At 37.4% G+C, this 15,642-nt stretch overlaps 1 protein-coding gene across 3 annotated transcripts; it reads left to right on the forward strand.

Moving 5' to 3' along the window:
* The first annotated feature begins 2,036 nt into the window (after positions 1-2,036).
* Positions 2,037-15,401, forward strand: sertm1 (serine rich and transmembrane domain containing 1). 3 transcript variants are annotated; one of them, XM_023341686.1, is made up of 3 exons: positions 2,037-2,313; positions 13,723-14,044; positions 14,126-15,401. In XM_023341686.1, exons 2-3 carry the CDS (start codon positions 13,728-13,730, stop codon positions 14,193-14,195), a joined length of 387 nt encoding a protein of 128 aa, XP_023197454.1. In that variant the 5' UTR covers positions 2,037-2,313; positions 13,723-13,727; the 3' UTR covers positions 14,196-15,401. The 3 variants fall into 3 exon arrangements, with proteins under 3 accessions (XP_023197454.1, XP_023197456.1, XP_005808500.1); XM_023341688.1 differs by having other exon boundaries at positions 13,727-14,044; XM_005808443.3 differs by having other exon boundaries at positions 13,723-15,401.
* The last annotated feature ends 241 nt before the right edge of the window (positions 15,402-15,642 follow it).

The raw sequence follows: 15,642 nt of genomic DNA on the forward strand, positions 1-15,642 counted from the left end.
ACACTAATGTGACCCCCTAGAATGGCTCCTAGAGTATATTTTAAAGAGTACATGTTGTGTCACACATCAACATAGCCATAGAGAACAAACATGGTTAGATGCTGACACTGACCATCAACACAATGTACCCCAGTGGTCAAACAAAGAGTCAAAACACTGCATGTCAGCACTGACCCACTGGGTTTAGGATAGCAATACAGACACTGCTTGATTGGCAGCAGTAGTGCCAGGATTTTGAGAAATGTAAACACACAGACATGTGACAACTACAGGAAGTGAACAAGTAGAAGCCTGGACACAGCTCCAAAACAACACTGTCAAAGATGGACGAATCGCTGAACGGGTAAAGCAATGCCAGAAGGAAAATTGAAACAAGGCTCCCAATAGATGTAATCAAGTGACAATGAATCACAGGGCCATCAATCAGGTCTGTGGAGTATCATACAGGTGCAGCTGTCCAGGTTGGGGAAAGATGAGAACTGGCTTCTGGGAAGCAGCACATAGAGACTGTAGCAGTCACCAGACTTGCTTGAATACTATCTGTCAAACCGCAGATGTACTTTTCAAAACTTGTCCCGATAAATCTGAACACCTTGACAGTGTTTTCTGCCCACAAAGTGACATGGTTAATAATAGAATGATCTTTGTTTGGACAGCTGTGGAAAAGGCAGCAGCAAAAGGTGTCAAAAATTCAGGTGAAATATCTTGCAGAGTTTTCACTGTTAGCTCACACAAAGAGATCTTTTTAAAGAATTCATGTTGTGAACTGACAGAGTGTTGGATATGATCGAAAAGACATAAAAATACCAGAACTTCAAGATGTGAGACGAGAAGAAAACTGAAACTGAGACTTGTTGGATGCGGTTTCTTCTTCTTGAGACCCCTGCTCATTCGGGGTTTCATTTGAGGAGCTTTGTCTGCAGCTGAGTATTACTCACCATTTGGTCCTGTTTATGGATGCAGTTTATGGATGCAGTTTTCTGACAGCTTCACACAAGCATTTCATGTTTGTGTGAAGGCCCAAAGCTCAGATGGGATAATCCTTTTCAGGACTGCTATTAGTTTTGCAAACCATAAATCTGATCTCTGTAGCAGAGTGGGGGAAAGAACACTATCACCAAAAGAAAGCCACAAGGTATACTTTCAACAGTTTGCTCTAAATCGTGAGGGGGCAGTGAATGAAAGAAGGTGATCTGGTCAGACGAGACTAAAATGTAGCACTTCAGATGACCTTGAACATAGCATTCTTACTGTGAAACAAAGTGTTTTTACAAAACAACAGAGAAGCTGTTCAGAGTTTGTGGGTAGATGAATGGAGTTAAATACAGGTCAAACCTGGATGAAGACCTACTAAAGGCTTCAGAAGACTTAAGACTATGACCCACAATATACATACAAATCTTTGATGACTTTGTTTCAATCAATGTATATTCATGAGTTAGAATGGTTCACCAAGAGCCCAGATCTAAATTCTACTGAAAATCTGTGGCAAATTTTGAAAATGGATGTTCACAAAAGCTCTGCATTCTATCAGACTAAGCTTTAACTATTTTGCAAAGATAAATGGGGAAAAAACTACAGTTTACAGATGTGTAAATCTGGTACAGACATACACCAAAATACTTGCAACTGTGAAAACAGAGAGATGACTCATGGTCTAAATGCGTGATACACGTCTCTGATTTTTTTGGTCAAAAATGTAAAAAATTCTGTGTCACTTTCCTTCTGCTTAACGCTCATACAGTATTTTGGATAGTAAGTAGTCCATCTTAGCCGCAGAACTTGACGAAGTGTATAGAAGTTTGTAGCTGTCACATCAACAAATAGGTTAAAGGTCAAGGGGAGTGAACACTTCTGCAAGGTGCCATCTCTGCTTTGGGAAAACGGGCACAAACACAACACAGAGGAACATTTCACTGTTGGTGCGATCGTTATTGAAGGTGATGAGCAAGCAGAGAGGAGAGCGGGGAGGGTGGAGACAAGAGAGTCACAGGGAGAGGGGATGGGAGTAGAATGAGCACTAAACCGCCTCTTCTTCTCTCTCCAGCACTTCTCCAGGAGAAAATCAGCTTCACTACAGCCCCTGTTAGACAGGGCCATTTGTTTGTGTGTGTCCATTCATAGAGACGACCCACATTCGTCAGTGTCCACTCCAGCTGTAGAGCCTGTCTGCACTGAATGACAGAGAAGGAGACGGGAAGAAACAGGGGAAATCTGTGGGGAGGCAGATCTAGTTTACTCTGCTGCAAGCCTGAAGACAGGATGGATTTCTGCACTAAGTGAGCAAAGAGAAGATAAACTGCACATATTAAGGTCTGTAACTTTTCCTTTTTCTTGTCATGTGTTTTGAAATAATCCAGGTATTAAATGTGAAGTTTACAAATTGTTTAGTGAGAGGAAATATGAGCAAAGAAAGAGGCTAATTTATTATGCAAAAGGGGTTCGCTGGGGTTTCCAAACAAGAGTAGCAGTAGTGTGGTGTTGGATGAGATCAGGGAGAAAATCAGGGAAAATGAACACTAATGGTTCCCCGAGTTGCTGGATCTAGTAAACAAGGTTAATGTAAGTGAGGGGGAAAATATTCATATATGCATCTTTCCACCAACTTGGGGAAAAGAAGACACTTTTAATGGGGCAGTGGAAGAGAGAAAAAAGTGGTGATGATTGGGGCAATTGCATCCCTAGAGGGAGAGGAAGAAATGGAAGTGTCCTTTTAGAGTAACAAGAACAAAACAAGGTTTTGTTTGTGTTTAAAATGTTGCATGACTGTGGACTATAATAAACAGAAAATAAATGGGCTCCTCAAAGACACCGTGGTGGTATCAAACTTAAAGTTGCAGTTACACTCCAAAGCGTAAGGGGTAATTATCAGATATGAGAAGAATGTGTAAAAGTATGTTTTAACAGGAGGATGATACAAAACGCACACGCACATCAAAGCAATACAGCTCATTACCAACACTGGCCACTGACCCAAAAAAAAAAGAAAAGAAAAACGTCCAACGCTTGCTATTCAGACAGATCACAGTACCTAACAGTCTGCGTGGGTCTCGGCTCATTTTACCTTGCTGCCGATTATCATAAGCATATAGCAGCTCTTTTCGTCCCAATTTGCGCCTTTTGAAATCTACGTACTTTAATGCCCTGAATATCTGAGAGAATCAGATAACAGCCCCGCTTACAGAGGTGCTCGACCCCTGCTGCGGCTCTGAGTGCATTCAGGTGTGCTACCAGGAGATTGTGTCATTCATATGTTAAAAAAGGGGTAAAAAAGCAATGAATAAACTGCTAAGACTATTGTCTGTAGATCCCATTGAAAATCATCTGTTCTTCTAAACCAGGAGCCCTGTTGGTTCTTTATTGTCAATCCAAATTGGAGAGAAAACCATTGTTATTTAACAAAAGAAAATGCATTAAGGCGTGTGATGCTGACTGAAGCATCACTTTTCTTTATACTTTGATCATCCCTGCATATCTCCGACCCCTGCGAGGGTTATCTGTGGTATTTGGGGCTGCAGGAGTCGTTTGGAATTCATGAGGTTGAGCCTGAAGTCTGTTTTCAGTTGATCTGGCTCAGAAGATGGGATGCTTAACATGGTTGGAATTCAGTCGACTTTTATCTCCTGCTTTTTAAGATGAATCTGCTATTTGAGTTGAAGCTGCAAATCTGCAAGGGAGGGAAAGTTTTTACATTTATTATAGGTGTGTGAACATATGCACTGATTAGGAACCTTCCCAGTATCTCTGCCTTAGGCTTGGTTTTTGTATTTTTTATTTTTCAGCCATGCAGTGGAAATACAGCATGAGAAAGTATGAACACACTCGATGCACTCAGAGGAAATGGCCCAAATGCCGTGACATTTGGCCACATCTAGATCTCGTAAATTATTCATGAATGAAAGATCTAACACCAGGCCTGATCAGACACTGAGAATGGGCACCTCTGGGATGTTTGCAATTCAATAAATATTGGTCAACCCTACAAGCATGGATTGTTACAATTAGAGTAATCTCAAGAGCTACTTTGTGTAGAAGATATGCAAAGGTTTAATTAGAAACATCAGGGAGTCCCAGACAGACCATTTGCCTCTGATATAACTGTGAGAAATACTACTACTACTACTACTACTAATAATAATAATAATAATGATAATAATAATAATAATAATAATAATAATAATAATAATAATAATAAAGTATTAAATGACAAATTAAAAACAGAAATAAGGAGAAATGTCAATAAAAGTGCAAATGTTTGCATTCATTGTGAAACCAATATCAAAAACATCCAAAAGTTTGCACATAGTTTTCTTTAAAGAGAAATTTGATTAAACAAGCTCTGCTTAAAATCATTTAAGCCATAGCAAAACATTGAATCATATTAAAAACCATGGAAATGAAAGGCCGAAATGGATTAGTGTGATGGAGGTATAACGTGGAGATAAATTAAGTTTCTTAGCCTGTTTATGTTGAATTTTTTTTACTAATTCTTTGGTCAAGGTGTGGCTAGTGCTAGCCTTTACAAGCTACTTATGCTGTCATCTTAAATGATCACACTCATGTAAAATCAAAACACAACCTGCTGAAATTAAAATTATTGGACAGTGTAACTCACCAGCATTTCTTATTTTATCTTGTGGAAGAGGTTCAGGAAGGTCTGTAAAAAAGAATGATTCTCCTTTTCTTTTTTAAGGATATTCCTGCAGGAAGAATATTGGAACGTTAACTTAAGCTGAATATGTATAAAGCAGTGACATTGAAGAAGATTACACAGAGATGGAGGGAAGAAATGAGAAGTGTACAGAAGACAGATTGAGAAAGTGGAGCGGAGGAAGCTATGCGGCATGAAGTCTCAAGAGGAGTTTTGGCTGAATGTACTTCACTAGAGGATGGGGCTGTTTGAGGAGCCTGAGCAGATGAAAAAGAAGTTTGAGCATTAAGCGTCAGAGCTCACTGTACATACAGGCATACGGGAGACCAAACATGCCAAAGTTTAAATCTACATAACTCCTGGAAGAGATTTTTCAGAGGTAGCCAAGCAAGTTTCATGGACTTGACAGCAGTAAAATAGCTGACAAAAGAAGGCCTTTCTATGAATGAAAAGCAGGAGTACTTCATCGGAGCCCCTTATGGGCTCCAGGCTGGGATATTTAATGCAACAAGAAAAAAATGGAAATCAGAAAGCTGACAACCCGAACTGACTAAAAATATGAGGCGAAAAAAGCTTAACTTTTCTAGTGAAGCGAATAGATTTTCCTTTATGACTTGATTAAGAAGGATTGGAATTCAGGTCACAGAATGTGAAGCCCAGGGATGTTTAATCTAAGGGAATGGTGCTCAATCAACTTATTTATTTCAATAGAGCAGTAGCAGCTTCAGAAGCTTCTGCTCCTGTAGGCAGGCCTTCACAAACTGAAGACACGCTGGTTTTCAAGACGCTGAAAGAGAAGTGCAAGAGCAGCAGAGATCAGAGTCAAAATATATTTTCCTTGTTAGACGTCCTTTCATCTGTTTGAGAGTCAACATTTACCTTCAGCACTGGGTGAAGAAGGACCCGGAAGATGGCTTTGCAAATTTAACTGAAAAAAGATTTAACAAAGGTTAACAGACTCTTCAATATGAGGAATGGTTTTTATATTTTCAAGTTGCTCTTTTAGAGAAGATTCTCAGGCTTTGAAAATATTATCAAACCTAAAATTAGTTCTGTGAACAAATAGTTGCCGCATAGCAAAAAGGGATCAAGGTAATTTTGAAAAGAACTAAAAACTGTAATTCTGCTTACACGCTCTAGATCACGGGTCCAGTCTTTTATAAATAAATAAAAAAACGGCTCATTACCAGGCATCTACAGAATCTGGTGACACTCTGAGGAGGTAATTCAGACACTGTTACCACTATCATATCTAGTGCAACATGTGTATGGGATCAAAGCTACTCCCCGTTTGCATACTTAACCTTCAGGATGACCCACAGTCTGGAGCAGTGAAAGTTGAATTCCTTTCCAAGTAAACACAGAGAAACATTTGAATACACTGTAAGATTTGCTTTCAGTTTTTTTTATCTTTGAGTGTCAAGCTGAAAATTTGCTAACTTGAGTCACCAGTTTCTCAGTTCATCAAGCGCAAACAGATGGATCCTCTTCTTTCTAATTTTACATCCCTGTGTTCAAATAACCCTATTACAACATGCCAAAGTAGTCTATTTGGGTTTTAAAAGGCATTTATGTCTATATTTGGAGAGCAAAGGGAGCGTTGCCGAAGGAAAACACACTGGTTGTTAGTCGTCTGTCCAAGTTAGTTCTTTTTTTTTTGCATTTGATTTTTTCTTGAACTTTCTTTATGGCTTCCTTTCCTGTTTGTTTATGTTCAGAAACCTCAACCACATTCTAAAATGAAACAAAAACTCTGACAACCTCCAATACAAACTGGAGATGGATTATTCATTTTGACTTATTTTTCTTTCTGTTTTGGCTCATAAAAGACTGATATTTTGCAAGAATAAAAGAAGCCTCCCACTCAAATGGCTTGCTTTGAAAATGGTGCTCAGGGTCACTCAAAATTATGTTCATCAAATATAATTAACAGGCTTTTTATCATTGTCATCCCATGAGACCCGATTGAAAGACCATATTTCAGCTACTTACAAAATCTGCTGCTGGAGAAATATTTCATCTGGTGTAAAGTATGAAATACGGTATCTACTCATGCATATTTGAACAAATTATTTAAAATCATATACAAGTTTGTGAAACATACATACACACACTGTAAAACAGGCTGGTAATTCAAATTGGCAAATTTTCACTCAAATCTCAAAAGACTAAAGACAGTTAATTAATTTGCAGTCAGTGGCTACACAAAAGTAAATATTGCAGTGTATTTAAATGCTTCTCTGTGTTTATTTGGAAAAGACTTAAACTTTCACTGCTTCAGACTGTGGGTCATTTTGAAGGTTAAGTATGAAAACAGGGAGTAGTTCTGATCCCTTTCACAGCTTACGCTACATGTGATAGCAGTACTAGCTTAAGAGCTGCAAATTAATCACAAATATTTCCTTCTTTAAGAGTCAGGGCCATGTAGGTACAGTATGACAAGCCTCTCTGGTTTGACTAAAAATAGAGATATTTGAAGAGGCAGAGATGCTGTATGCAGTGTTTTCATTAGTTTACAGTGATGATGCCCTGAGAAACCAGCTTGTGATGATAATTGTCTGATTTTCATTTTGATATCCCCTCATCATTGATCGGCCGCTGGGGATTCTTTTTCCAATAAATGAACCAGGTCTCTCTGACAAGAGTCGTTTTAAAAATATTTTGAAAAATATTTTCAAACACTACTGCTTTAAAACAGCAGTCGAGCGCTTGTGGTGAAGGTTAATTCCGGCCATTTTTTTTTCTTTTTTTTTAAGAGACTCAACATCAATCTTGAGAACGGCATCATAAATGACTATAGCATGCCGAACTCCGATCACATGAGATGAGTGAACACTTGAAGCACAGCTGGGGCAATCTACAGGAAACTGCTTTGAGCACCGACTTTTATTGTATATATATATATATATATATATATATATATATATATATATATATATATATATATATATATATACAGTACAGACCAAACGTTTGGACACACCTTCTAATTCAATGGGTTTTCTTTATTTTCATGACTATTTATAAGGCAAGAAATCCCACTTATTAACCTGACAGGGCACACCTATGAAGTGAAAACCATTTCAGGTGACTACCTCTTGAAGCTCATCAAGAAAATGCAGAGTGTGTGCAAAGCAGTGATCACAGCAAAAGGTTGCTACTTTGAAGAAACTAGAATATAAGGGGTATTTTCAGTTGTTTTACACTTTTTTGTTTAGTGCATATTTCCACATGTGTTATGGTCTGTACTTTATATATATATATATATATATATATATATATATATATATATATATATATATATATATATATATATATATATATATTTTTATATATATATATATAAAAAAATTATAGTTTGGACACACAACTGTGTGTCCAAACTTTTGGTCTGTATTGTATATATATATATATAGTATATATAATTTTTTTATATATATAAAAAAATTATATATATTTTTTTATATATATAGAAAATATATAAGTAATCTTTGTGTGTGGCACAAAGACTACTTAAAATGTATTTAGGGGTACTTGTTGAAAAACATTTAAGGTTATATATAAGTAATGCTATCTGGGACAATTGTGCCAGCTGCTAATATTAAATGCCAATGGCAGCTTACAATGCAAATTCAAAATCAAACTGAATAAAATCCTGATTACAGGAACAGGTCTCACAGAAAGAGTGTCATTGCTTTTGCAACTTATGTAAAACAATTAAGGATCCCTCATTGCAGCAGTTTGGCTAAAAACATATTAAATGCTGTAAATTCCAACTCTTAAAGCTTTTTGTGAGAAGATCAAAATGTTCCTAAATTGCAGATATTAGAATTTTGTCTCTAATCTCATTGGTGCATTTCTACTTGGGAAACAATATTGTTTAGTGTTAGAGATTTTTTGGTATTATCATTTTATTCTTACTTTAGTTCACATTCAGCCTATAGATCATTGTGATTTTCTGTTTAAAGTGTTCTCTTCCTTACGTGTGTATGGAGGTCACTACTGTCGGTTCAACTTTACGCACCTCCTAATTTAGTTAAACTACCTGTGAACAGTCGTATTTTGTTTTATTGACAGTACTGACCGAGATTTGAACCGGGCTCAGACCTTTGATCAGATATCACACCTGGAACTGGGTTGTTAGATGTTTGGGTTAGAAGCTTTACGACCTCTGTTGTTTTCCTGACTGCCCCCTTGCCTGTTCTTCTTTGACAATAAAAACAGGAGCTCATGTGAGAGCCGATCAGAATGCTCTGTGGATTGTTCGGAGGAAGAATGGACAGAGTGTTCTCCTTTTGCAAAAGCTCTACATAAAATTCATATACGTTGTCTGTGGTTCTTTCTTTTATTTAGGTTCGAAAGGAAAATACCTATCATTTAGTTTCTTTTATTGTAGCTGAAACAGAAGAGAGACAAATGACAGCCAGATCGCTCTCTGAGGGTCATACACCTTTAAGAAAAAGAAGACAGAATAACAACTGGGTCTTGCAGACTGCAGCGAAACACTGATCTTCTGTCTGATGCAAGGTTGCTCTTCAAGGAGCAATTTAACTCCCATCTTCACTGAAGCGCTCACTCCTTCCTTGAAATTCGGGGATAGAGAGCAGGTTATGTCACAGATTTGATTTATACATTTGAAGGCGATACACAGTAGAGAAGAAAAAAATCTAAAAATGATTAAGCTTTTTCCTCTGTGTCCTCATGTACCCTACCTTACAGTTCCTGCTTTTCCTTGGGAAATTAAAACCAGCGGTATTTACGGTGCGTAGGCAGGCGTGTGAATGCACGTCTAACCTCTTCAGCCTCTCTGGGACTGTACGGCTTGCCCTCTTAAAGTAGATTAGCTTGAAAAAGAACCGTGCGTACGTCGTTGCCTGGATACAAAAAGCATCATTAGGCACAATTATCAGCCACTTCAGTGCACAATAAACAAGCTTCATCACTGATTTGACAACAACGCATCATGTAGGACCTCAGTGTATACAGAGCAGCAAAGAGGGGTGTGGAAAGAAGGTGAGGGCAAAGGTTGAGACCTTGGAAAGGTATCAAAGGAGACCCTTTGATAAAGAAATTATAGGATATATTTCAAAAGTAGATGGATAAATCTTTTTATGAACAAAATGTCACATTCTGTTTGTGAGGTTTCTGTAAATTATGAGAAACAAACTATGCAAACAAATGATTGGCCCAGTTTGATTATGAGGAGCATTTGATAAAGAAAACAAGAGTATGGACAAAGGAGCACCCAGTCGAAAAAAGAAACAAGGCAACCCAACTCATCCATCCTCATTATGCTGTGTGCCTGCCTGAAGCTACTTTGGGCTTCAAATTAAAGAGAGTAGAGTTCTTGTCAAATACACGACCCAGAGAGAAATAGATGAAAGGAACTGAAAAAAGTCTAAAATAAAACAGTTTTGGGACAGGGAGGATCACTTAAGCTTTCTGCAAGTTTTCTTCCACATGAAGCTGGTGATGCTCACAGAAAAGTTCCATAATCTCCTATAAGTGTATTCAAAAGACTTCATAATCCATTTGATGAAATTGTCAAACTCGGGGGAGCGACAATAATAGATGATATGACTCTGTGGAAAATTTAGCTTAAAAGGACCAATAATAATATAACGTAGCTGGTAGTTGGGTATTTTTTATGGATTCGCTCTTGCACATCTTTTCACCTTCTGTCTAAAGCACAGGGTTTTAACTACTGTCTCGTTTGGTTGGAAACAGTAGGTTGTATCACAGTTACTCAGCTTATTGTTTCAGGTGGATCCACTCATCACAAAACATACAAATGTGTAAACATGGTGTTTTGTTTTCAATGAGAAATACATTTCTATATTAAATCAAGGTTTACTTCTTTGTAATCTTGCTTAAAATAAATGTTAATTTCACTGTAGTCACATAATGCCCTACAGCATAATTTAGAAAAGCAAATGTGTAAATAATTTGGGAACATTTATTCACATTTAAAAAGCACTTTTACACAGTGGTACTTCACTTAATAACAATTCCAGTAAAATAGATTTAACTGAGTCCCATTAAAGTAATATTTTATATTTTTAATGTTAATGAAAATGTTTAAAATGTAAGACCTGCTTTGAGGCGGAGCTTTGGGTAAACAGGCAGTGCTTTGTGAGAGCAAATATTCAGTGACTCTGTAAACTGTGAGCTCCTACGTTTATCTGGGTATTTCGTTGACAACTCTGCTATGAAATTATCTCTTGCCTTCTGATTGTATCCTGCTTCTCTCACTCAAACTTCCTCTGCATGTTGGTTTTATTTGTAAGGTAGGGTTTGTCTTCTCTACTTTCTGATTATTTTACTTTTTGACTAACTAAAGGTGCCAGTCCCTTGGTAACAATTCCAACGAATAGAAGGATTTTGTGAGACTCGGGTGAATTTGTTTTAGTTACAAAGTTCCCTCCAAGTTACCTACTTAAGCTAATTCAACAATGACAACTGCTGACACTTACGCATTTGAACATGACCTTTACATGTAGTATTGTACTGCAGTATAACAATATTGACTTAACCTAATATTCCATTGTGCTAATAGTGGAAGTCATAGTTACATTGTCGTCTATCTCATTGCTTAAATTCCTCAGGACTGTTGGCACTTTACCATTTTCGTAGAAATCCTTTTTTCTCATAGAGAACATTAGAGAATTTTATAAAATACAGGTATCACAATGTATCATGTGTTATTAATGTATTTTAGAAAAGAAAATGTTACAGTTAAACCTAATCAATGGGTATTTGGACTCCAGATTGACTAAACAGCTCATTTCAACAGACCAGTTGGGAACCCTATGTATGTCGTAAATGGAAATGTGTCTGAGAAATTCAGGAATTATTTGTGCAGAGTCTTATATAAACATTCATTAACATAACATGTTCCAAAAATAACCTTTTGAAAGGTTATAAAGTCTTATATTATGCGTGTTGAGAAGTTCAAGCTCACACCAACTCCTATGACCAATGTACTGAAAGTTACTTTGCAATACTAATGTAATCAACATGATTTGAATATATATTCCTCAAAGTAAATAGAGAGCGAGTAACGTGTCGATGCGTGTAATTATCACCCACCTGCAATTAATGATGCTGATTGCTAATGCTTCTAGTAAATAACCAGATTTGTATCTTGCATGTTAGTCCAGAACTTAATCTAGTTTCTGATTTAAACACAAATTTAAAAGTCTGATTATGAATTTTCCAGTGTCATTCTCCCAACTCAGAGCATCGATATTTATAAAAACAATTGGTAACAACTCTAGCCATCAGAAATTGGAAACCTTTCTAAAATGCATTTAGTGTTTGATAGTGTTTTTTTTCTATTTGCTACCTTTCCCTTCTGCACATAAATATTGAAAATGCTCTGTTAATGGGGGCCCACACATGCAGTTAATGTAGTTCAAACGGCTTGTGGAGAGCGAAAATATATTTCACCACTCTCCGCTGAATATCATGCAAGTGGCCAGGAATGGAGGCTATATGGGCCATGCTGAAAATGAATAATGAAATGGAGAGAGAGAGGAAAATAAAGGGGGGGGGGACTTAGCTGACAGATAAGAGCAAAGTGGACGCACACACCAGTGCGAGATGAAAAGTGTGTGCTGACCTTTTGCTTTCATTCTTGTCATGGTCATTTATTCCTCCCTTTGAAGTGTCTCTCTCCTCCCTGTCATAGATCAAGTCAAGACACAAGAACGCCGTGAACCAAATACAAATCAGCCTCTCTCTCCTCTAACAGACGTCTCCTTGGTCCTCGCACTCGGTTCTGAGCAGTGATTTGTGATGGAACATTACGAGCAGTATTAATACACAGAGGAGGAAGGCTGCCGCTCGGATGTCATTGTGAAAGCTGATTATGAGGGTTTAATTTCATCAGATAATGCCTTCATTTATGAGGAGACACTGCTGGAGGCAAGAGGTCTGACAGGCTTTCAATGTTACAAGCACTCCCCCTGCTGTTCATTAAAATAGTGGTGGAAGAATGGTTCTTAACTAAAGTAGGTGTCATTTACTTATATGGTTGAAAGAAGTTATTCATTTTAGTTTGTACTGTATGTTGACAAGTATTATGTCATTTTGATCTTTAACCATGTTCTTTTTAAAATACAGTTTTATACTAAGCATAGACGTTCACATTTTTTTTCACATGAAATAAAAATGCAGAAATTGTATTAATTTGAATAATTTTCTGTGTGAAATGTGTTTTTTCATCAGCAATAATTTAATATGATACCTTGCATAACTTTTTCACACTTCAATTTAGGACAATTACAAATTTTTATGAATATTAATTAGATTTTAAGTGATTAAACAATCCATAGATCTGGCTAATTTCTAATTAGATGGCAAAGGATATACAACATCCTAAAGGTTTTGCAAATAATCTGAACAGTTTACATCTTTGCACATCAAGAAACTAAAACGTTCTCTTTTTTTTAATTTCAAGATAGCTCAAGCTGTGTTAAACTGAGTGGAGTGTCTGTGACCCAAATTTTCAGCTGGGTTTAGGTTGTTGTTCTGCCAGGTGAATCTCTGATAGTGTCAAGTCTTTCACAGTACATTCATATTATATCTCACCAGCTTTCATATACCTGCTTATGAAAAGCATCCTCAACTCATGATGTTACCACAGTTCTTCATAGTGGGCTGTGGATTGTCAGATGTTTTGCATCCATCCACTAATTTTCTATGCCTACTTATTTTTGCACAGCTAATAGTTGTTTTGTCAACAAATACTCAGTTTCATCAGTTTTCCTGAATTTCATCTCATGTTACCTCAGGCTTGAAGGAAAATATTAAAAAAAAAAAAATTTGTGTGTATTGTAAATTCTGATGTGAAGGAGAAATCTGGGTATGCCTTTCATATAAGTAAAGGCTAATTGGAAGTTAGACAAGAATATTAGTGAAAACTCTTTTGTCAGTAATATCAGACATTGTGAAAAAGAAAGCCTCAAGGTCATTTAAGTAATTAATGCTGGACTCAAAAGAGTCCAGCATTAATTATGCTTGGCAATAAAAATCATCTTTCTTTCTTTTCCTCCATGTCATAATGTCAGCCAGAATGTCGGGAATGGACGTCCTGCTGGTGGACAACAACAAGACCGGAGTCACCCCGATAGACAATGGGACTTTTCTCCGTTTCTCCCCGACGTCCGCCTCCACGTCGGCGGCTGCATCGTCCCCAGGAGGTCGCCAGGGCAACGTCTATGTCTACGTGTGGCTCTTCCTCGGGCTGCTGGTGTTCCTGCTGACGCTGCTCATCATCTCCCTCCACAGGCTGAAGAACATCATCTCATCATCTTCCTCGGTCCCCGACTGCAGCAGCGAGGGAGGGAGCTCCTTCACCAACATGGAGATCTGCAGCATCTCCTCTCAGAGGTCCACCATCTCTGTGCTCTCCACCTGAGCAAGCTTGCAGCGTGCAGACTCATGTATAAATGCACCGTTTTCTCTTTACAGGCTGAGGATGCATGCAAACCAAACAAATAAACCAACAAGAAAAACTCCACAAGACCAGCTGATGGAATAAGAATATCCTCCCATGCATGAATATTTTAATCCTGGCGGTTCAGTGACACTGATGTCTATATGCAATCTGCATAGCTACCACAGAGGTTACAAGGGTTAAAAGTCAACATATCCTGCTCAACCTGACTTGAACAACAAAAAAATGAACCTGGTGAATACTTTCCCATTGCAGGGAAAACACAAAGTGAAAGACAATTATCCTTTTGTGTTGACTTTTTCTGTCTTTAGAAGCTTTGTAAATCATATCCTGACATCTGTAGATTACGCTGCAAAACCCAGCATCCTGGAATATTAAATATCTGAACTTTGTAAACATGAGTATGCATCTGTGGCAAATACTTTGAATTCACACTAAGGCAACATATCACCCAGTAGCCAGTAGTGTGAAGACAGGAGGCTACACAGAGGAGAACATTTACAGAACAGAACAAGTCAAAAGTAGCAAAAACTACAGGATGAATTTCTGGCCTTGATAGGCAGATCTGCCTGCGATACCTCCTGCCTCCTGTCAGCTCCCGTAGAACCTGACGTCAGCCTGCAACGAACCTGAAGCACAAGGTTTCTCTCCAGCTGTCAACTCTTATCCATACTGCAGGATGACAACCTGGCAAAGGTTGTTTCCCCTGTTCAGCAAGTCAAAGTACTGTTTGGCTAGTTTGGCACAGTTGAAAAGAAAAAGGAGAGACATGGTGGAAATATAAAGCATTTGAGAACTAGAGTTGAAGTGGATAGGTGGGACCTGGATAACCAGATAAACATGGCTTATCTTAAGCCTGGTTTTGAAAGAAAAAAACAACATGAAAATCACAGCAGCACTCAGGTAAATGTGTAGAAATCTTTACAAGATATTTCAAACTTTTGAGCTAAAACACCACAGCTCTTCAACTGTACTTTACGCTGCGCATGAAGTAGGCACATATTTAATCTTTTTGCCAATCCCACCTGTAATGTTTGTTTAAAAGAATCTTTTGTCGTGCAATTTTCCCACCAATTTGTTTTTCTGTTTTTATTTTAGGTTGTAACTGAATTTATATAGGAAAAAAACAGACTAAAATAAGAAATAGTGATAGAAACACAAGATAAACTTTTCGTTTTTCACTGTTCTAGTTGTTTTAAGTTTATCAATTAATGCTTGAAATGTCATCATGAACAAGTGAGTAGTTGTTTTTCAGTACCCATTGCTTGAATAGTAAATATCAACCCAGATTCTCTTGTGTTTCTTATTTTGAGTTATATTTAAACCTCAATGAAGCAGGAAGTCAAGGAGTACCACATTTAAATCAATTAGTGCCTGCAATACTAATTAGAAGCTTTGTAAATCATATCCTGATTAATTTACAAATCAGAATATGATTTGTCCTGATCAAATCATATCCAAAAATTGTTTAATTGAAATTTTTAAATTTTTAAAAAATAAATAAAATATTGTTGGTCACCTCCACACCCAC

This window comes from Xiphophorus maculatus, chromosome 11 (assembly GCF_002775205.1).
Source record: "Xiphophorus maculatus strain JP 163 A chromosome 11, X_maculatus-5.0-male, whole genome shotgun sequence".
NCBI lineage: Eukaryota > Metazoa > Chordata > Actinopteri > Cyprinodontiformes > Poeciliidae > Xiphophorus > Xiphophorus maculatus.